The sequence below is a fragment of the Glandiceps talaboti genome, chromosome 13 (genome assembly GCF_964340395.1).
Source record: "Glandiceps talaboti chromosome 13, keGlaTala1.1, whole genome shotgun sequence".
NCBI classification, from domain to species: Eukaryota; Metazoa; Hemichordata; class Enteropneusta; family Spengelidae; genus Glandiceps; species Glandiceps talaboti.
The window spans coordinates 15,894,763-15,917,304 of NC_135561.1; the positions used below are offsets into that span (position 1 = coordinate 15,894,763).

Here is a 22,542-nt window from a genome sequence, read left to right on the forward strand (position 1 = left end):
GTGTTACGACACTGGTAATCCAGACTTCGGTTTACTAAGATAGGTGCAAACTAAATCAATTGTTCTTCAAGATGGTAGATACCTTTTCCAGCGAGGATCCAGGAGCTATTACAAATACAAGGGCATTAAATCCAACCATAGCCTTCTCTTCCCATCGGTAACCATTTTGCCAGCGTACTTAAATGGCACTTTTTTTTCACTATTTTTGAATTTGGACAAGATGATTTTGTGACATTAAAAAGGGAGAAAGGTAAACCCAGTTCCTATTTCTTAATGTGTATATTTCTTTTTGTGGAAAATTACTAATTAAGGACTTGCAAGAGCACCCTCTTAGGTCGCTGTTAGGTGGCCCTTTTTTGTGCTGTTTGTTTTGTGCCTGTTGTATGACAATGTTTTCATCAATATATCATGCAGTGGGAGAAAGAGCAACCGAAGAAGATATGAAGCAGTTACAATATTGCATGCTTTAGATCGGTAAATATAATATCGATAAATTAAGAGCAGTTTCCACAGCCGAAGAGACGTACCACCACTGGGCCTACAGAACTTAGTCCAGTAACATGTTACTGTAGTATACAAATCATCAATGTGTACAAATCATGGTAAATGAGCCAGACCCATGCTTATAGTCACAATGATGTCAAATTCTGAATAATGACTCGAATCTCAGACCACTATATAGAGAATTTGTGTCTTGACAAGTTCGCGCCTATTCATACAATCCAATTTTGAACAGCTAGATCTAGCTGGCCTCTATCAGACCTGAGTGGACAGAGTGGCTATCATATCACCACCCCCATAAATTAAACACTGTGCTGTTTTTTGTGAGCTTGTGCATAGACGCTGTCTCTCTAGGGCGAGATCGAGATTTGGAATATTTGGCTTTTGAGACTCGACATGTTTTTTTATGTACATTATTAGTAAGCCAGTCAGAAACATATCCGTGTTAAAAACCGATGGTATTTTCGGTTTATATCATAGACCCTCCGTTGGTGGAGGGTCTATGGTTTAATCTTGCAATCGACAGAAGATAATATCGGGGCTTTCAATGCATTCACAATCGTTTCAATTAAAAAAAACTATATTTAATGGGCAAATCCTGGAGGGCGCGATTTTATATATATATTTTTATTTATTATTCTCAACAAACCTGTCACTCAATCTACTTTATAGCACTCAACAAATATTGAGAAGTAAATCATAGTTGAACTTGTAGTAGGTTTGGTAGTTCTCTTTTTGGAGGATGTGGTGGCCCTGAAAAGGGCCGTTTGGCCTGTGTATGCTTGGCATACGATTTACTTAGATTTGGCTTGGGTCTTCTTAGGCAAGAGTACTGCTTGAATGTTTGGCAATACACCACCCTGGGCGATGGTAACACCTCCCAGAAGCTTGTTCAATTCTTCGTCATTACGGACAGCCAACTGCAAGTGACGTGGGATGATTCTCGTCTTCTTGTTGTCACGGGCAGCGTTTCCTGCCAACTCAAGGATTTCAGCTGCCAAGTATTCGAGAACGGCAGCCAAGTAGACTGGCGCACCAGCACCAACACGTTGAGCGTAGTTGCCCTTGCGAAGGAAACGGTGTACACGGCCCACTGGGAACTGCAGACCAGCACGGCTGGAACGGCTCTTTGCCTTACCCTTTGCTTTGCCTCCTTTGCCACGTCCAGACATGTTGATCGTTTTATAGTAGTAGTAGTGGTGGTTCAGTTACTGATATAAATTCCGCGCCTAAACACCCTATATTTATACATCCTGGTGGGATTCTGACGACAGTCAAATTTAGCCAATCAAAAGTCAATGAAAATATAGTGAACCAATAGCATCTACCTGAATATTAAAATTCAACTAAGGTGCCAAGATGTCAAGGACAAATGTCCATTTATGCCCATTCTCGCCATAGATTCCCGCCCAGAATTTGAATCCTTCATTTGCATCTTTTTGGCTATATGTAGTGGTCGCTTGCGGAGGGAAATCATTCACAGTTGTTTTCTGCTGATCACAGTATGCCTTTCAAAGTTAGTGGTAAAGCCGCCAAGAAGGCCGGTAAGGCACCACCAGCTGCCCGTAGTGGTGACAAGAAGAAAAGAAAGAGACGAAGGAAGGAAAGCTATGGTATCTACATCTACAAGGTCATGAAGCAGGTTCACCCTGACACTGGTATCTCATCCAAGGCCATGTCTATCATGAACAGCTTCGTCAACGATATCTTCGAACGTATCGCCACTGAAGCTTCCCGCCTTGCCCACTACAACAAGAGATCCACCATCACAAGCAGAGAGATCCAAACTGCTGTACGTCTCTTGCTGCCCGGTGAGCTTGCCAAGCACGCCGTCAGTGAGGGTACCAAAGCCGTCACCAAGTACACCAGTTCCAAGTAAATCGTATGCCAAGCATACACAAACCAAACGGCCCTTTTCAGGGCCACCACATCCTCCAAAAAGAGAACTACCAAACGTCATTACAATTTATAGTAAAATAGTATAATGAATAGTGTAATACTAATTAGTTCAATTCTCCACGTAGGCTATAGTCTTGCTGCTAGACGTTCGGGCTTTCTTTCCGTACTATACTATATAAGCGAACGAAGTTCGCAGTGAGGGCTTGCCCGAACACGTTCCATCCTCGATAGCGATGTTCGGGCGTGTGTCGAATTCTATCGGAAGAACATCCCAGGTCTAGCAGATAGACTAGGTAGGCTACTGTTACATGTATATAGCTATGCCCAATACAATGTTGAAGTTCGAATCACAGCATTCATAAAACGGTGGATAACAGATTTGTTTTACTTGAATGGTCCCCTATTCATATTGTACTTACGTGTCTCATTGCTGAAAGGTCCTATTAAAAATGCAGTCTGTAAGGTATGCCGGGGCGCCCTCACACATCGGTCAACAGTGAGAATCCCGTAATTATTAGGAAAAGTTCTGGAAACCTGTACCAAAATGCAATGCTACATGCAGTTTGAAATTACTTTTGCTGAACGAAAATAAGACCTAACCTAGATATATCAGACTAATAAAATACAAAATGAAATGGTAATTTCGAAAAATTGAAAGTGGATGCATAGTACGCGTGTTACTAGTGGCAATATTAGACCGACGAATACTTTCACTAGGTTGCACCATCTTACTTGTCTGTGGTTTCACGGTGATGTACCAGTGCAAAATTTGCCTTCTTCCAGTAGTAGCGTCACGCTAAGACAATAATTAAGCTCTGCTTTACTTCGAACCACGGGAAATTAAATTCAGGTCGTGACAATGGTAGGATTTAGGAAGAGATACTAACTTAAACTTAAAAGGATAGTTATGATGACATAACACTTTATTTTAGAGAAAGGTAAAGAAAATAATATTAGAAATCCAGAAAATCATTTACTCCTCCTGGATCATGAGGTTCACCAGGCTTGTTAGTACACCGAAGTTTATGTCGCCACGGCAACGACGCAATAGAACGTTCGAACATTTTTGGACGCGTACGCGTGTTTATACGTCCCTGGTATAACAACTATCGCATGTTCTATCACAATCATGCGATGACCGTCGAAGCAATCCACACCAATCTCCCAGGCTAAACATCATAATTTCTGAAGTTGACTTCTCTTCAAAATGGGAGTGAAAGATGTCATCTTCTGTGTCTTACTGTGCTTCATCAGTGGACTGTACAGTTTATTGAGGAAAATACCAGTACTAGGCAATGTTATCGAATTCGGGGAGAACGTACTTGCCGTGACTTCATCATCGGTATTGTTTGCAGTGAAAATCGTCAAACTTTTTAAAGACCAAACACGACAGCGTCTACCGTCTCTTTATAGTTTATTTTTCCTGTTGCCTAAAACTGTATTCATTTACACACCGTGCGTGATTCTTCAGCTAACGCTGGCCTGGAATGAAATAGCACTAGACACTCTCCGTCTATGCGTTCGTTGTCTGTCACCTCGACACATCCTACACGGCATAGTTAGTGCAATCGGACATATCGTGAGGGAATGTGGCCACTGCAGCATGAAACTACGAAATGAATTTATCGCCGTAATACATCGTACACCTGCCATTGGTGGAATGTTATCCTTCACCAGAAACATGTTGACTATATCTATCCATATCGCTAATATTACGTTTTTTTCACTTCGTGTTATGACTGGTCAAATCGCCGAATTCGCTATCAAGAGCGCCCTCTTCGTCGTAGTACTGACTGTCCAAATTTCTGTTGTTTTTGTCAAGACTGCTGGCGGAAAAGTAGGCCTTACATTCGGAAATACCAAAGAAACCTCAAAATCGGACCCAAGTGCGCCATCTAGTGGCAGACAAAATAGCGACAACCAAAGAAGTTTGGAATATGCACAAACTTTACCGCGTGCAATATATCACAAGTTTGTACACTTCGTTCAGAAGTGTTCTGACTTTTCACTCTTTGTGGTATCTCGTATCGTATTTATAGGTATATTTCCACATATCACCGGTTTTGTCTATAGTATAATAATAATCTATCGTGCTATAACAACACTAAAGAAGTGTTCCTCCCATCAAGTCAGTTCCGTTCTCGACGAGGTTACCAGTGAAGTCACCAAAGGTAACAATGAAATGATTGCCATGGATACTGCATCATCAACGAATAGGGCAACTACGGATACCACATCATTAGCAAACAGGACTGCCATAGATACCACATCATCAACGAACAGGGATGCCATGGATGCCACATCATCAAAGAACAGGGATGCTATGGATACCACATCATCAAAGAAAATGTTTGCTATGGATACTACATCATCATCAACCAAAATGGTTGTCATGGATACATCGTCATTCATCGCTGATGGAAGTCAAGACTCTGTCTTGGAGTTACGTCATGACATTAGAACAATTGAACGAAGAATGGAAGCAGATAGACAACTATTACACAACACATTGGTGAAATTAGACCTCTTGATGGCGAACCTAAACAGTAATAATGAACTTGAACCAATGGTAGTAGCACGTAATGTACTCGTACAGACAGACAATCAGTGTGATGGTGCGACGTCGTCACAAAATTTGTGTGACTGTGATGAGATAGCGTTAACTGATCACCATAGCAACAACAGCAACAGATCATCATCTGAGCCTGTAAGTGTAGGAATCATAACCGATAACGTTGTGGTGCAGGAGAAGAACATTTCCACTCGAACGCCAACCAATTCACGTAGACGAGCTCGAAGAGTGCAGAGGAGAGAGTTGGAAACAACGTTTACATTGCCAGGGATGGCAGGTGGTAATTGCTGGTTTTAGATGACGTCACCTATTCGTGATGTCATTGTGTCAGGCCAACATACACGTAATTTGATGACTGCTATGTTGTACCATCGTTTGATTTTGAGTTAAGTAAACGTCTCATTGTTGAACAGAACTTGATAACCAATCGATTGACATACTAACTGTCAAAGAATCACTGTGATCACTGATGTCAATACATCGATAAAATACTGATAACCATACATTAGCTGTCTGTGTTGTTCATTTATTACACTTCAAGTGTTCAAGGAGAGCGTCACTCCAGGAAATGTAGTCAGGTTCTTGAGAGTAATTTCATGATTTTTACATCACCTACGTACAATTACTTGTGATTTCAGAGAAACATCAATTTGATCTTGTGCCTTTATAGTGAGGGTGTCTTTGCCGTGGGAAAGGAGTCAGCAGAAATAGTTATATATTCAAGTTGTACAGTGAATATTCATGAGAAATATTTTACACTGAAGGGAATAGGCACTCAGAACTCATGAATATTAAGTGTGCAACCATTGAATACATTGTTTCTGTTGACTCCCATGATGCAATAGCCCACAGCAAAGACAATGTTGTTTTCATTGAAATATTTGAACAGGGGAGGGACATATTTTAGAGAAAGGAAATTGAGATAGGTAACTCTAAGACACAACAGACTAGAGGAGGTTCGCACTTTATGCCACAGATCTTGCTGGCTTGATTTGACAGTAGTCCCCCCTTCCCTTGTAATTATTGAAGGCTCCCTTATACAACAATTGTTTCATTAATTCATGAAAGGAAGGGGTTTATATAATTAGACAAAGCAATCTAAACAACACACGGTAATGTCTGTTTATTCAACGATTCTTAATATCTCATATACGTACAGTGTTCATTATTTCAAATAAGTGATTACACCGAAAATGCAATCTGAATTTTTTAGATAAATTGTTACCCTGGTAGTTGAGCCTTCAGTTTACTAAGATAGTTACAAACTAAAACTATTGCCACAACATGTTGATACAACATAACAGTGATAAGCTATTGAATGGATGTTGGTTTAATTGATAGTCTCAGTAGGGAGGCATCTCTGAAAACTAGTTTATTTAAGGTTTCATGAACTTGACGTGCTGTTTAGGGACTTCCAATGTTTACACTATGTTGATCATAGGGTGATTAGAATCGCAAAACAGATAGCAACCGCTATCACCCCGGCTATCACCCACTTCTGCAATCTAACACATTGAATAATACTGACTTGAGATCTAGACTTAGTTTGCGACTGTCTTAGTAAACCGAAGGCTGGATGGCTACCAGTGTCATACTCATATACTACATATACCCTCCACGGGTCTATGCTCACACATACAAACTCACAGAACACAACTCTGACGGCAAAATACTGGAGGCACTTTAATATTGTACTCTATACCCAAAAATACAAACCCTGTCCCAACTGATAAACACTAAATTTAGAAATTTGGTTTTAACTATTACCAACGACTACAACGCGTTGGCGAGTGCAAACTAAGTGACTGAGCATGCTGTAGTGAGGTACATACTTCGAAACGCACAGGGGTGTCCAAAACATAGGGGCGTGTAATATTTCATAGATTGTTGTTTTCCAGGTCTACAGACTAAATATAACAACCGTTTGACTATATATTCCTATCTGTAAGGGGGAGATATATATGTCTTCGTAGTATAGAGATTGATACATTTGTAGCAGCAGGATTCGTGCAATATTTTCCAAAGAAAACTGCAATCAAAGCAATAATACATGCCCCTGTGGTCCAAAACACATTCACCAAAAGCAATAGGTAGTAATTAAACAAAATGACACATTTGTAATCCACTAATAATTATATGAATGCGAACAAAATGTGATTAAAAACACACATCAAGACGGTTCGATTATAATTTTTTACATGCCGTGTAAAGGAGTATCGTCACACATAAGATTAGTTTGTTTCGGTATTTAGCAGTCGATGCACCAGTCGATCACATAGACTTTATTTCGATTTCTTCTTATCTCCTTGTTGGGCCTGACCCTGTGGAAAACGCACAAGAAAACAAAGCTAGTAAATTGGAATGAAACAAAGAAGGTACAATCACAGACTGCAAGATGCGCCGCGTCGTGTCTTTCCGCCCTCACCGGCCTCTTCTCACCCGGCCCTAGTCATGCTACTTACGTTACGTGATGCGTCGTGTCGTTCCACGCTCACCGGCCTCCTCTCACGATGTGTGAGGGCGCCTCGTCACGGCGTACCTTACAGACTAGGTACAATGTAATACACGCGATATTTGCAGTCTGGAATTATACCTAATTTTCCACGTGAACACTTGAAGCTAAAAAAAAAATATTGCCAATTAAATAAAACTATTACCACCTGTTATTTCGATAACCGATTTGGAAATGTATTGGCCTTCAGTAATTACAAGGGGTGGGGAATTCAGCCCGGGCTGTTGCGTACATTGTGACCCCCCCCCCCCCATTTTCTTTCTCTAAAACACGATCCTCCCTCTGTTAAAACATTTCAAAAACATGGTTTAAAATGCTGTCAGATATGGAAATGAATTAAATCACAGAATTAGTAGTAAGGGCTTTTAATCAACCCACCGCTGCCGTCACGTACGTTAAAAGTTCTAAAGGTATATGTATTGGTCATTTCCAAACTACTACCATCGTAGTGAATTTGTGTTAACGCATTGCATTAACCAGTACTTTTGGTTGGATATCTCATTGCCTGAACTGAAGGCCAGAACTCCCAAAGATTAGAGTGGCACACTCCGTATTGTCCGGACCGATATCAACATCTCCACAACTTTATCCCTAGTATCTTACCCAACTGTTCCCGTTTTACTCCAGTGAGACTCACCGTTCTCTCCTCACATCACAACTGAGAGCTAATTAACTACATGGTTGACGTTGTCAGCAGCGATTCAATTGATATGGGTTTATATTATGGTACCTAACCCTAACTTTAACCCTGACCCAAGTGGAAGCAACGGGATAGCAAAACAAAAACAAAAATAATGCAAAAAATTAGGGAAGGGATACATTTTACTTTGACGCATTGTATTTTATAATTCCTTCCATTTTCTAAAATATGGGCCTTCCCCGAGAGTTGATTTGTAAAAAGTTACTCCCCCACCCGCCCCCCCCCCCCACCCCACCTCCATTTCCCCGGCCATCCCTCCCTGTAAATACTGAAGGCTCCCTTACTAGCATTGTTGCGTTTGTACATTAATTTCCATCTAATATGAATCTTTAACTTGAATTCAATACAAACCTTTTTTGTGCCTAAACAAGGAACACCGTCCTTTTTCGCCCCCTTCTGCGGTACATATCCACTTGGTTGAAAGCATTTGTGTTAGGCGACACAGACTTTCCATCCATTGTACGTGTGCTGAAAAGTTAATAAGTTAATCCATGGTTGTGATAAACAAACAACAACCAAAAAAAAACATTTTATCTCTCAGAGTGACCCAATTTCTTTGTTATGTTTCTCATTACTTTTTCATGGCAACTATGAGTCGGTCGGTCAATTCTTTTTAAAAATAGGTTTTTAAAAAATCATCTTCTTCATGTTTCTCTGCATCTCCCTTTCCTACTCTCTATCTTATTTTTATTGGATTCCTGGTAACAAACCGTTTCCAATTCAAGCTTCTCTACACAATTGGCAGGTTTACGATCAGTTCCCTACTGGAATAACTTCCGTCATGAAAAAAATGCTCTGTTCGTGAACAAGTGTCGTCATTGCCTTTTAAGAAAATGATTTTAGTTTGGTGTTTCACACATGACACACGGTTGCAAATATATTTATGGAGGTTAGCTTTCAAGTTGGATACTAAAGCTTTAACCTTGCTGACCTCCATTTTAAGAACAAACTTGAATTGCAAAATATTTTGTCATACCAAAACAGTTGTTGGCTATGATTTCTATGATCTTGTTCAACTGATATTGGCAGAGATGAACACATTATATGCAGTTAAGTAGAAAATTAATACAGAAGTACAGAAAAGAAAATATACAAATACGTATGTAAATACAGAAATGAGGGCGATCAGACAACATGAAAATAAAGTGTGTACAATGTGAAACAGATATAAAGTAAATAAATGAATATCTTCATTAAAATTAGTTATTAACGAAAAAACAGGAATCGTATCCCACGCACCCCTTCGAAGACTAATTCGGCGGACTGAACGACACGACGTAGTTTACCTAGACAGGTTTTCAGAAAATGTTTGGACCTTTGTAGGTAATTGTGTGGCAAGTAGGCAAACATTTCTAGGGTATTTTGACATATGTTGATTCGAAGAAAGAAAACAAAAAAGCGGTTGCAAAGCGACATTTCAGGATATTGACTCTCAAAATAAATCACAATTATTAAAGAGCGTCGGTGTTTGATAGAATGTCGATGAAGAATGTTTCATTCGTCTCATGATTTATTATCGAAACTAGTCAGATTTGACTACGGAGAAATGACTCTGCTCTCTCTCTCTATATTTCTGCACTGAAATCTGTGTACAATTTGGTACCTGTACAAGATATAAGTAAACCCTGGGGTCGTTCTTTGTACAGCTGCATGATATATACTTTTGACGAGATCAAATGTCAATAATGTACTTACCAAAGACAGGAACTCGGAAATCGAATGTGAAATAGTGTAACGATGTGGTCAGACGATATTTCTGGTTGAGTAACGATGTATCAAGTGAATCCCTTTACGCATGTGTGCTTGTGAGAACAGGATTAATATTGTAAGAATTGACCAATCAAAAGGATAGAAACCAAGGGGTCGGTCTTTTTGACTTAGTGGAGGATGGGGTATGACCATATATGTCTTGAAGTTTCATTTGGCTTTCCTCAAAATGACCCAGCAGCTTCGATGACCAAAGCTTAAGTGATCCTCCACACCCACACCCCCCTCCCCACCCCGAGCCTCCACCCATGCATTTGTTTGACTTCACTTCCTGTGTGTAAAGTCTATAAGCAGTGTACATTATTACACCACTACTAACAGTTAATTCACAGCATTTCACTGATAACTACGATATTACTTTACAGTGGTGGGATGGGGTAAGATTTAGAATCGGTGGCAGCGGAGGGGGGGGGGATCATGAGTTCCCCTAATTTCCATTTTCGACTATGACCCTCGGACCGATTTGTAAAACATGACCACCCCCAAGGCTCCCTCAGCCTAGTCTTGGTGCTAGACCCCTCGGGCTTTTCTGCTCACCGTCAGTCAAGGCCTCGACCGAGGTTGCTAGTGACGGCGAGAGCACGAACGGCATTCGCCCTCGATTGTGTGCCACCATGGAGGTATAAAAATATGTTTATACCTCCATGGTGTCACCTTCAGAAACAGAGTGTTGACACAGACAAGTAAGAATACTTGATACTTGTCTGTGGTGTTGAGAAGAAAGCCTAACTTGTCTAGCAGCTAGACTACCCTTGGCCGTAGCCCTACACTGACCAATTTATTCACTGACCACTGACGTACTTGTAGCGCCCTCACACGTACATACAGAATATGTAACATTTCATCATGGCGGCGCACACGATGAACTACACGTTATGTAGACCGTCTTTACGTAGGTGACTAAATAACTGCATAACATAGGCATCGTATCCGATCACAGCAGGGTAAAATGTCGGAACAAATTCAGAAGAGTGTTGGAGGACTATTCAGTCATGTCAGATACGAAAATTTGGTCGCTGGTATCACTGGTGGAGTTTTATCCACGTTAGCGTTACACCCATTGGATCTAGTTAAAATACGATTTGCCGGTAAGTTGGATTTCCTAATCGCAATAGAGTGTAAACATCTTTAGATCCTGAACGCTCTGTGAAATAGATCAGGAGTGTTACATTTGTTGAAATAAGGTGTACAGTTCTCCTGCTGTTCATTAAATCGTGGAAGCAGTACCGCGATACTTCCACTAATTTGTGTAGTTCCTGACTGACCGTATTCCGATTGAACACTACGTAACCTTCACACATTACATAACGTTGATGTAGTGTGAAATCGGAATACGGTCCGTCAGGAACTAGGCTACTACTAATCTCACTAGTGGTCTAAGCACTAGTATTACATCACCCATGGATGTATTATCACCTGTGAACAAATCTACTCTCTGACGTAACATAGGAACATGTTGTATTCCTTAGATCGTGGAGGTATATCTCCCCTAAGTTATACCTCCATGCTTAGATTGTAGTTTTCCTACGGAAAATATCATTATCTGCTACTGCAAATGTATCATACACTCTATGCTATCACATATACTATATACGGTAAGGGAAATACCTTATTATATTTCGGTATTGTTTGAGCTTATAGACAAGGAAAATAAGAATAGAAATACTACAGAATGTGGTAAAACAGGTGTACAGTAAAACAAAAGCTTTAGTTAGTGGTGTGAGTGTGTAAATAATCATTAAACGAAAAGAAACGAACATTTAAAAGGCCAGAGATTCAAACCCAGGTTCTCAATTAGTGTTTAAAATGTGATAATGCTACTTCCATGGTGTTATTAACTTATCAGTGGGGGGGGGGGGGGTGTCTTAAGGATAACAGGGTCATTCTTTGTCCTGGAGCAACTTTTTCAAAATCTAAGCAAGTGTTTTTCACGCCTAAATTTAATCCTTATGTGATCTTGGTCTATTGATGAGATCAAAGGATGCCCAGTCCTTAGCTGAGTGACACATGTGACAGTCAGCTGTCGGCCTTGACATAATTAACAGGGTTAGAGGTGACTTCCCGGCTTCCCTCTGAATGGTCCGTGTCAAAGGCTTGGGTATAGACCAGGCCACGGTACATATCACTCTGTAACATTGTAGGTCCAAACATATTGCATATTTGTTAATCTGTTAATCAAAAAATACCTTCCATATCAAATAGTCAAATATTGATAGCATTGTTCAACTACTAGACAACTATTACATCACTCTAGGTCTTATACTGTACCAGGTTTGATAATCTGAGGTCGGAATGGATACTCAAATACTAACAATATATAAAGCATTGACAGTCTTTGAATTTATGTCACAAATATTTGATTCCCTGACAGAAGTGATGATAGTTATTTGTATTAAAGTGGCCATGTGGATGAGGACTGAGTATTTATTTTGGATTTTTAATTTATAAAACAATTTTATCATAGCGTCCTACTTGAAAAATCAATGTGTAACAACATAGACCAAGTCCGTGTTTGTAACTCAATACATTGCAAAAAGCTAAAACATGTATGTAATGTTTGTTATCGTATATGTATGCATAATAACAAAGATTTTACACATTTTATTAATCTTTTGCAATTTGTTGAGTTACAAACACAGACTTGGCATATGTAGTTTCACATTGTTTTTTCAAGTAGCAAGCCATGACAAATTGTTTTATCAATTAAAACTCCAAAATAAATGCCCAATCCTCATCCATTATGGCCATGTGCTGAGTACTTGTCATCTGCCAAAAGTTATATGTTTGGGTTATAACTTTTTTTATCACATGCATAATGATTTCATACAATCTGATTGATTGATATGAAAATATTGTGCAAAATTCATAATTTGAAGAGGTACCGTCTCTCTTATATTTTTAGTTTGTAAGGTACACCATGACAGGGCGCCCTCACACATCGGTCAACCACTTTTAGAGCAGGCCGGTGAGGGTGGTGCAACACAAGATATCTTACAGTCTAATATTTTCTCTGTGGGTAATAAGTGCTTTGCTAGATTTTGCAGCCAAGCATGTTGAGAAATTTGCAGAATCAAGCTTCATGTAATTTACATATCATTTGCATAAATTTAGAGTAGTAATCACTCCTTTTCTCCATCAATCAATCTTCATTAACTAACCAATCAATCAACCAACCAACCAATCAACCAACCAACCAACCAACCAATCAATCAATCGATCAATCAATCAATTATTGATTACCTTTGAAATTTTGAATACATGAGACAATCCTGATACAATACTGTTCTTTCAGAACACTGCATATTATGACTGGGTTTTTTTTTTTTTTTTTTTTTTTTTTTTTTTTTTTTTTTTCCAGTAAGTGATGGGTTGGAATCCAGACCAACATACTATGGAATGGTCCATGCATTCAGATCTATCGTCAAGGAAAGGGGATTTCTTGGTTTATATCAAGGAGCAGCTCCTAATGTATGGGGTGCTGGATTATCATGGGGCTTTTACTTTCTATTGTAAGTTTAGTTACATTAAACTTAAAGTATTCATGATACGACCTTGTTGAAATGTTATCATACTAAGGAGACCACTAAGTTGGTAAGACCACTTAAGGTCCCCATATTTGAAATGATAAAGTAAACATTGAGTCTTCATAGAAAATATAACTATTGAAATTTCAACATTTGTACAAACTTGAAAGGTAAGGGTTGGAAATGTTGTGTGGTATGATCATAGTCTGTAAGATAAGGTAAACCATGATGGGGCACCCTCACATATTGGTCAATCGCTAGACCTGTGAGGGCAGTGCGACACGGCATATCTTACAGTCTAGTTTGGAAGGATTTTAAAATAATTTATCATGAAGAGAAACAGATGAGGAACAAAAATGTAAACTGTAAGAAACGATGTGTAATACTGCCCTCAGTGGTCTTGAGCTTGACAGGGATTGGCTGATGTGTGAGGGTGCCCTACTACGGTGTACAATACAGACTACATTGATGTGGCCTAAAGAAATTTGGTAATGATAGTTACTGAATATGTATGAGTTCTAAGTTTAAGTAAGATATAATTTGTTGGCTTCTGGGTAATTTAAAAAAACCTTTTTAGATTAAATGCCAAATTTCAATGTAATTTGTACATGAATGATTGCCATTTTGTTAGTCCCCGCGGACGAAGTCCGGAACGGGGACTTATGGATTGGGTTCCGTCTGTCCGTCCGTGCGTCCGTCCGTCCGTCCGTCCGCAGCCGTTTCTTGGAGATGCCTGTACCGATTTTTTTCAAACTTGGTACAGGGGCAACATGCTATGGCATACATATGCACGTCAATTTGTTTTATGATACGATCCAATATGGCCGCCTAGCAGCCATTTTGTTTGCGAATTTTCCCTGTCTAAAGCCATAACTCAGACATGCTCACACAGATCTCATTCAGAGTTGGTATTAGGACAGTGTTCTATGGCATATATGTGCATATTCATTGTTGTCATGATACGATCCAATATGGCCGCCTGGCAGCCATTTTGTTTGTGAATTTTCATGTCCAAAGCCATAACTTAGACATGCCTGAACAGATCTCATTTAAAGTTGGTATTAGGACAGTGTTCTATGACATACATGTGCATATCCATTTTCATTGTGATACAATCCAATATGGCTGCCTGGCAGCCATTTTGTTTGCAAATTTTCCATGTCCAAAGCCATAACTCAGACATGCTTGAACAGATCTCATTCGAATTTGGTATTAGGACAGTGTTCTATGACATACATGTGCATATCCATTTTCGTCATGATACGATCCAATATGGCTGCCTGGCAACCATTTTGTTTGTGAATTTTCCATGTCCAAAGCCATAACTCAGACATGCTTGAACAGATCTCATTCAGAGTTGGTATTAGGACAGTGTTCTATGACATACATTTGCATATCCATTTTCATATTGATATGATCCCCCATACCCGAACAATCCTTTCTTGTTGTAGGCATGTTCCATGTCCGACAAGCAGACACAACATATCTAAGTCTGTTTGATTTAGGTTCACAAGTGTTGTTGCGTGATCAGAGTAGTGCTAATTCCTTAAAACCCAATCATAGCGGGGACTATGTCATTCTCAATGGCTTGTTAACAAACAATTTGAGATGTTTATTGAGGTGTTGAAAGGAAATTTAAAATTCAAATTCAAATGAAGCCACCCACGCATTGATTATTATTGTAACTATGTTAATCAATCACAGAATTCTGCCCAATAATAAGTTAGTGCTTATTAGGGGCGGTTACATTATGTCCAAATATGGTATGTTTGTCTGCACAGGACACTACTTATACACTGTTTACATCATTATAACAGTTTGGGGTTTACTTATTTACATAAACAACTTTTGGTTTAAGATTTCTCATTGAGCTAGACGGGGTGAAGAGATCTTGAGATTTGAAGTTACAGACACAGTGTAGCCTCTTGACTAGATCAGATTATATTAGTATATGAATTCCTTGTAACATATTTCACTTAAAGGCCAAGGTTTCAATCCCAGGTTCCCACATTAGTGTTAACATATCAATGTAGCCATAAGGATCACGGAGGATCATTCTTTCACTTTAGACCAATTTTTTCTATAGCTTTGTTAAACAACTGTTTTTCACAACTTAATATTAATCTTTATCTGAACTTGGCCTTGAAATCTTCAGTTACAATGCAATCAAAGCCAACATGCAGGAAGGACGAAGTGAAGCGTTGGGACCCGGAAGACATATCGTAGCTGCAGCAACATCAGGTATAGTCAACATGATGTTCTTAACGTAATCATATGGATGGGAAGTTAGTATTTATTTTGGATTCTTAATTTATATAACAAATTTTACCGTGGCTTCCTAATTGTAAAATCAATATGAAACCACACTGACCATGTCTGTGTTTGTAACTCAATAAATTGCAAAAGGCTATAAAAAAATTGCGTTAAATGTTTTTAGTTGCATGTAAAATAACAAACACATTTATTAATCTTTTGTAATTTGTTGAGTTACAAATAAGGACTTGGCATATGTTGTTTCACATTTCACCTGTTGAGATCACCATTTCATTAGGGACGATCGCACAATGTCGAACAAATATTGTTTAGGTCAAAACCCCCTCCCCTAGGATTTATATATGATGTAAACTATGATGAAAACTGTAGTGGTCGCACACCAGTACCACTACAAGCAATGCAATGTAAAAACATGAAGGTAAACACATTAAAGTACTACCAGAAACCTATTACTGTATGTCACATTAGAAGTAAATTTTTATCAACTTATCAACATCTGAGTAGTAAATACAAAAGCTGTTATCATTGAAGGAGTGAAATTTTTCCGTCGAAATTAGAAGTGTGAAAATGTAGTTCAGCAATCGTAATAATGTCAGAGCCCCTTCCTCCCATAACAAATGCGTGTATGTTGAGCTCAGTGTGACATTGTGCGATTCTCCCTACCTTGCATTACTCTGAGCTTGCTACTCAAAAAGATTCAACCATCGTGACTGTAGGTATAGAAAAATATGAGTTAAATGAAAAATAGAGGGAGGAAAGATAGAAATGTCATCAAATCCCCGCAATGACATTTCCTTCTGTTCATTGTAATAATAATAATAATTAATACTTCTTTATTTTGTTCAGGTGTATTAACCTTGTTCATAACTAATCCTATCTGGGTGGTCAAAACTAGACTATGTCTACAATATGGAGGTGTACGTAATATGTCAATGACCGATGTCAAAAATCAACCCAGGCAATACAAAGGAATGGTAGATGCACTTGTCAAAATTTACACTTTTGAAGGAATCAGGGGTTTATATAAGGTAAGAGAGATTGATATGTAAGTGTAAGGGGTTACAGGTGGTCACACAGTTAGTTTGTATGTCTCGTTCCATGGAATTATGGGTTTTCACCCCAATCTTATTAAAATGTGATGTATTAGTTGTTAACTACTACTTTAGTTTTTGGTTTGAATTGTCAGCTTTATTACATGTTCACGGTTTTTTTTGTCTTGGTCTGACCACCCCAACATTTGCCGAGTGACCATATGGACATCAAGCCACTATAAACAATACCATCAATCATTTCAAAAGTTCTTTGCCACGAGAAAACTGAACCATTTCATGTAAAACTTTTATCGTATTTTGGTGTATTTTCAAGGAGCAAACACTAAGAAATGTGGCATAATGTTAGAGCTACAAGTACTTCGGCTTTTATCAATACTAAAATGTTATACAAAGTTTCTAAATTTTTATATTTAATTGAGATAGATTCCTTTCTAAAGTTGTATAATGTGACACAGACAGGAAATATCACTCAAGATTCTACCTGTATTCCAATCACATAATTTAGCTTTTGCAAAATTAACGCCTTCAGGAAATTTTGTTCAAAAGCCTATCTGATGAAAATAGTGATTGATTAATCGTTCAGTTTGATCTATTGCCTTCGTTTTTGCTTTCACAGTTGTTTGATTTATACATTCACGTTCATCTATTTATAGCCAAAGTGTTTCTTGCTACTGGTCAAAAGACAACCTAATGGTAAATAAACCATCAGACTGATGAATGTACTGAGAAACTCCACCAGTCATTTTACCACACTGGCAAACAGTACCAGTAGGGCATCTCCTCTAAGTTCCCCACCAGCCTATATGGCCATTTCTCAGAACACAGTGGAGTTCCAGCCACCTTTTATCGGCTAATGGTATAAAAAGGGCTTCCCATCTAAGTTACCCACTGGCGTAGGTGACCATTTCTTAGTGCACAGAACACAGTAGTATATGAAGTTCCAGCCTATTTCTATTGGCTAATGTTTCATTCCATAAAACTGACCAAAATTGGCTAAATCTTAAATTTATGTATCATTTATTTCAGGGTCTTATACCTGGCTTATTTGGTGTATCCCATGGTGCATTGCAATTCATGGCTTATGAAGAATTGAAGAAAATGTACAATAGTCATTATGAGCAGTCTAATGAAACTCAGTTGGTAAGTAAAAAAAACCATACAATGAAACTCAGTACGTAAGAAAGAAAACATAGTGAAACTCAGAAACAAAACATTATTAGGATAATGTTTATCGATGTATAAATAAATCACTTTTCACGTCTATGTTTTGGCAATGTGACTAATGCCTTCATTCTCCACAGGACAAACTAAAATATGATTGAAAATATAAATGAGAGTGGAACAAAGATTTTTTGGAAAAGTAGTTTTATTGTTTAGATTTTAGTCACAAATATTTGACCTTAGACACGCACTGACTTCTTCATTGAAAAATAGAACAACAATGTATTTTATGTGAATAAAAGGGAAATGTTTAAGACTATGTCAGTAAAAAAAATAACACAAAATGTGTACGTAAAAACTGTAAATTTACCAACTGAAACAGGCAACATATGCATATGCACACTCACACATACATGCACAGATATTTATATATACATAATTATGCACATAAACATGTATACACAATACACACATATATGTAAAATCTCACATGCATCAGGACACACACACAAGTGTGCACGCACACACACACACACACACGTGCGTGCGTGCGCGTGCACACACACACACACACACACACACACATACATACACACACACACACACATACACATACACATACACATAGAGCAAAGAAGGCAAATATTAAAACACAAAATTTTGTTACAGGCTGCAGGAGCATACATCACATTTGCTGCAATATCTAAATTATTTGCTGTTAGTGTAACATATCCATATCAGGTTGTCAGAGCAAGGCTTCAAGATCAGCATAAAAACTACACTGGTGTTATAGACTGCGTACGGAAAACATGGAAGTAAGTAGTCTATGGTAGTGTGTAGTTGTGATAGGATTGGTGATAGTGTATGATAGTGTGTAGTTGTGATAGGATTGGTGGTAGTGTATGATAATGTGTAGTTGTGATAGGATTGGTGGTAGTGTATGATAATGTGTAGTTGTGATAGGATTGGTGGTAGTGTATTCACTAGGCAGAGAATGTATGTAGGTAGCCTAAGACTCGAGATCTACTCTTGCTCGATTTTGACAACGACATACCTTAACTCACTCACTCATAGACTCTTCATTTCATTTGTATTTTAAATAAAGCATCCGACAGAAAACAGATGCAAATCCTTACAAGGTTTTAAAGTCAGTGAATGGAAAAATCCTTCTTCTGGTATTGTTTATACAGTTGATTGCAAAATAGTGGTTTGATAGTCTTGTAGTAAGACACTGGATCTGAACTTTGGGGATTGATGAATAAAAGGTACTGCTGTCCAGGCTAGCGCCCTCAGTGGTTACCTTTGGCTGCTTTTATTAAAAGTAAGCAGGTTAGCTCGAAGGTTTAGCATCTAGACCTGGGTTTTGTTGACTTTCTAGTATACATGTACTGAAGTATATCATCCATTACATAAATGCCTAATTATGTATTTACAACATCAACTAATTCCTTGTGAATTTTTTGTTCTATTTGACAGGTTTGAACGTACCAGGGGATTCTATAAGGGTTTGGTACCAAACTTGATCCGAGTAACTCCAGCAACGTGCATCACATTTGTTGTGTATGAAAAAATGAAGTTTATGTTACTACCTCCAAAAGCAGCAAGTTGAAGAGTTTTCGAATGCAATTATTCAACACACATCAGGTTTACACTAGATAGCGTGAATTCAACAATGTAAGTGTTACAGTCTGTAACCAAGGCAACAGTTTTGACAAGAGTTAGTGTACAAAATGTCTGTACACAATATATACTAAAATTACAAATGAAAATTTCTGCTCATAGTGTCAAAAATATTGTGGAAGCAAATACCAAATTTTTCGTGGATGTCTTGTCAGCATCGTCTGGGGTGTACTACAACAGCACCATTGTAGTACACATTACCTGATGCTTGCTAGACATAAGCGAAAATTTTGGATTCACTTTTGAAATTTTTTTTTTTACATTGTGAGTAGAAATTATTCATTGCAACTATGAACCCAAACTTCCATTCTTGTACACATTAAAATTATTTAAAATCAAATCTGTATCAACAGTGTGCTAGAGTTGGATTATTATGCACAAAGAGACTTTAATACCAAGAGTACGGTGTGTTTTGAATTTTTTTGGTAACTAAATAATTATGTCATATATATTATATATGAATTTCAAACGAGAGTGCTAGCAGTTGCTGGACACCATTCAACATACTTTAGTAATTAAATATAACATTAACTATATTCAATAAGTGATTACCAAAGACTCTCAAGTTACCAACTGTGTCCCTTTAATAGGCTGTTCCACCCCATACACCCCCTAGTTCTTTCATAATGGTATGTCCCTATTCCATAGAGTTGAATCCATTTGCAAGAAAATGGGGGTCAGCTTAAAGACAAGCAATTTATGAGACACCAGAATGTATAGGTTGAGAGATTTGTCATTGTGCACTATACATGCCTTGAATTAGTCTAGTAAGGCCAAATAAAAAATGTTGTTTGGTTCCGGTTACCCAACCTCACCCTAGTTTTTCATGCCGACCCTAAACTTTTTTTTACGTATTCGAGAAAGATGATAATAAAATTGCGAAAATCGTGAAGTCTCGCAAGAAATAGTGGGTGCGGAAAATGATATCAACTTAAAGAGACAATATAAAACTATTCTTCCAATCTGTACATCTGATAGGAAGAAATAAACAACACATAGACCATTTGTAAAACAATGGAAAACCTGAACTATACACTCGCACATGAAAAAAATATACAATACAATAAAAATAAAAAGTCTACCTCCCCCACCTATTTTAAAATTGAATGTAATCGAAACCACACAATTTTTTTATTTACACCTTACAGCTAACAGTTACAGGAACACTAACAATGACAGATCTTTCAGTCTACAACATTTTTTTTTTAGAATTTTTACTTCATGTGAAGTTGGATGTGGTTTCAAAGTGGTTATAATATATGCATTATTAAGTTCAGGTCAACTCATGTTAACCTTTAACCTTTAACCTCCAAATACAAATAAATTTACTTTTGAGCGAACGATATTCCATTATTTAAATGTTTTGTCTTTGTCTATTTTAGTGATGTAGTTTGGTATACAGGACCAGAAATGTTATAGGTGTTGACATGTCAATGAAGTAATTTTTTAAGATGGCTGCCTTTTGTTTTTAGATAACTTGTTGACAGTGTTGTTAGCTATATTTTGAAAACAAATATTTTGCAAATATTTTGCTTGTTGTAACTTTTTACTAACTCAGTTTATATATCTTGCTTGAATATGAGAAGTGTGAAATTAGAAAGTATTGCATGTGAAACATTCAAAGTAAAACATTCCAGGCAGGTTTTCACAATGGCAGCTCAACAAAAAAAAATATCAGAAACAAAAGGATTATGTGTGGGGTTTTTTGTATCCGCAATGGGCAAAGTAATAGCACTATATTGGTTTGTGATAATGATGCTTATTTTTAGATGTTTGTTGTAATGTTGCAAGTTTCATTTTATGAATTCCCACAAAAGTAATCTGAAAGCTTGTACTTGAATCCATCCTGTGTCTGTGGTATTCCTGTAGACAACAAAGCCTGGTGACTTTGTCTTGATGTTCCTGTAGACAACATAGCCCAGTGAATTTGTCTTGGTGTTCCTGTAGACAACATAGCCCAGTGACTTTGTCTGTGGTATTCCTGTATACAGCATAGCCTAGTGACTTTGTCTTGGTGTTCCTGTAGACAACATAGCCCAGTGACTTTGTCTTGGTATTCCTATAGACAACATAGCCCAGTGACTTTGTCTTGGTATTTCTGTAGACAACATAGCCCAGTGACTTTGTCATGGTGTTCCTGTAGACAACATAGCCCAGTGACTTTGTCTTGGTATTCCTGTATACAGCATAGCCCAGTGACTTTGTCTGTGGTGTTCCTATAGACAACATAGCCCAGTGACTTTGTCTTGGTGTTCCTGTAGACAACATAGCCCAGTGACTTTGTCTGTGGTGTTCCTGTAGACAACATAGCCCAGTGACTTTGTCTTGGTGTTCCTGTAGACAACATAGCCCAGTGACTTTGTCTTGGTGTTCCTATAGACAACATAGCCCAGTGACTTTGTCTCGGTCTTTGCGTTCCTATCTCAAGAAGCTGTCTACACCTGGCCAAACCTTTTGCTCTTGAAAGCACATAAATCGGTTTTCAATCTGGAATGGTTGTGTTGATTTTCAGACACTAGTAATTTGGCAAGTCACATGCATATGGAATGACATCACAGGGTTACATACAAGATCCACTTAGATTTAGCAGAGCTGTTGGTACAGTTACAATTCCAGCACAGAGCAAAAGTCTTGAATTAGTGTAGATAGCTTCTTGAGATAGTAACACCAAGAAATGTCTCTGGGCTGTAGGCAATATGGCTAAGCTCAAAAAATTGTATTGCTATTAAAATGAGCTAAACTACAGTCACACTTCTTGTGATAGAGTAGGGTGCTTTCCTTTGTTTTAGTACCAATAATACAGCAGATAGCTATTTACTCTCATCTATTGAGTCATTCTTGTTTGATAGAAATGGCATCCTGTTTCTGAATCGTAAAATAGTCAAGTACACTGGGTCATG

At 38.1% G+C, this 22,542-nt stretch overlaps 4 protein-coding genes across 5 annotated transcripts in view; 2 read left to right on the top strand and 2 right to left on the bottom strand.

Annotated features, from left to right (window-relative positions):
- Window positions 1–22,542, bottom strand: part of LOC144444464 (large ribosomal subunit protein eL30-like) — a 248,446-nt gene that overhangs the window by 31,856 nt on the left and 194,048 nt on the right. The window lies entirely within an intron of this gene.
- Window positions 1,296–1,673, bottom strand: LOC144444482 (histone H2A). The gene has a single exon (XM_078133912.1). It carries the CDS (start codon window positions 1,671–1,673, stop codon window positions 1,296–1,298), a length of 378 nt encoding a protein of 125 aa, XP_077990038.1.
- On the top strand, window positions 2,006–2,380 carry LOC144444653 (histone H2B-like). Its single transcript, XM_078134151.1, has one exon. The coding sequence runs from the start codon at window positions 2,006–2,008 to the stop codon at window positions 2,378–2,380; it is 375 nt and encodes a 124-aa protein (XP_077990277.1).
- Window positions 10,813–19,815, top strand: LOC144444743 (solute carrier family 25 member 32-like). The gene is made up of 7 exons (XM_078134268.1): window positions 10,813–11,039; window positions 13,310–13,460; window positions 15,631–15,716; window positions 16,596–16,777; window positions 17,828–17,941; window positions 18,632–18,777; window positions 19,439–19,815. Exons 1-7 carry the CDS (start codon window positions 10,901–10,903, stop codon window positions 19,569–19,571), a joined length of 951 nt encoding a protein of 316 aa, XP_077990394.1. The 5' UTR covers window positions 10,813–10,900; the 3' UTR covers window positions 19,572–19,815.

What these genes read in the sequence shown, in the direction of transcription:
- LOC144444482 (XM_078133912.1), bottom strand. Translation starts at nt 1,673, where the DNA reads ATGTCTGGACGTGGCAAAGGAGGCAAAGCAAAGGGTAAGGCAAAGAGC.
- LOC144444653 (XM_078134151.1), top strand. Translation starts at nt 2,006, where the DNA reads ATGCCTTTCAAAGTTAGTGGTAAAGCCGCCAAGAAGGCCGGTAAGGCA.
- LOC144444743 (XM_078134268.1), top strand. Translation starts at nt 10,901, where the DNA reads ATGTCGGAACAAATTCAGAAGAGTGTTGGAGGACTATTCAGTCATGTC. An exon ending in AGTTAAAATACGATTTGCCG is followed by an intron (nt 11,040 to 13,309) that starts GTAAGTTGGATT and finishes TTTTTTTTCCAG; the next exon opens with TAAGTGATGGGTTGGAATCC. An exon ending in GAATCAGGGGTTTATATAAG is followed by an intron (nt 16,778 to 17,827) that starts GTAAGAGAGATT and finishes CATTTATTTCAG; the next exon opens with GGTCTTATACCTGGCTTATT.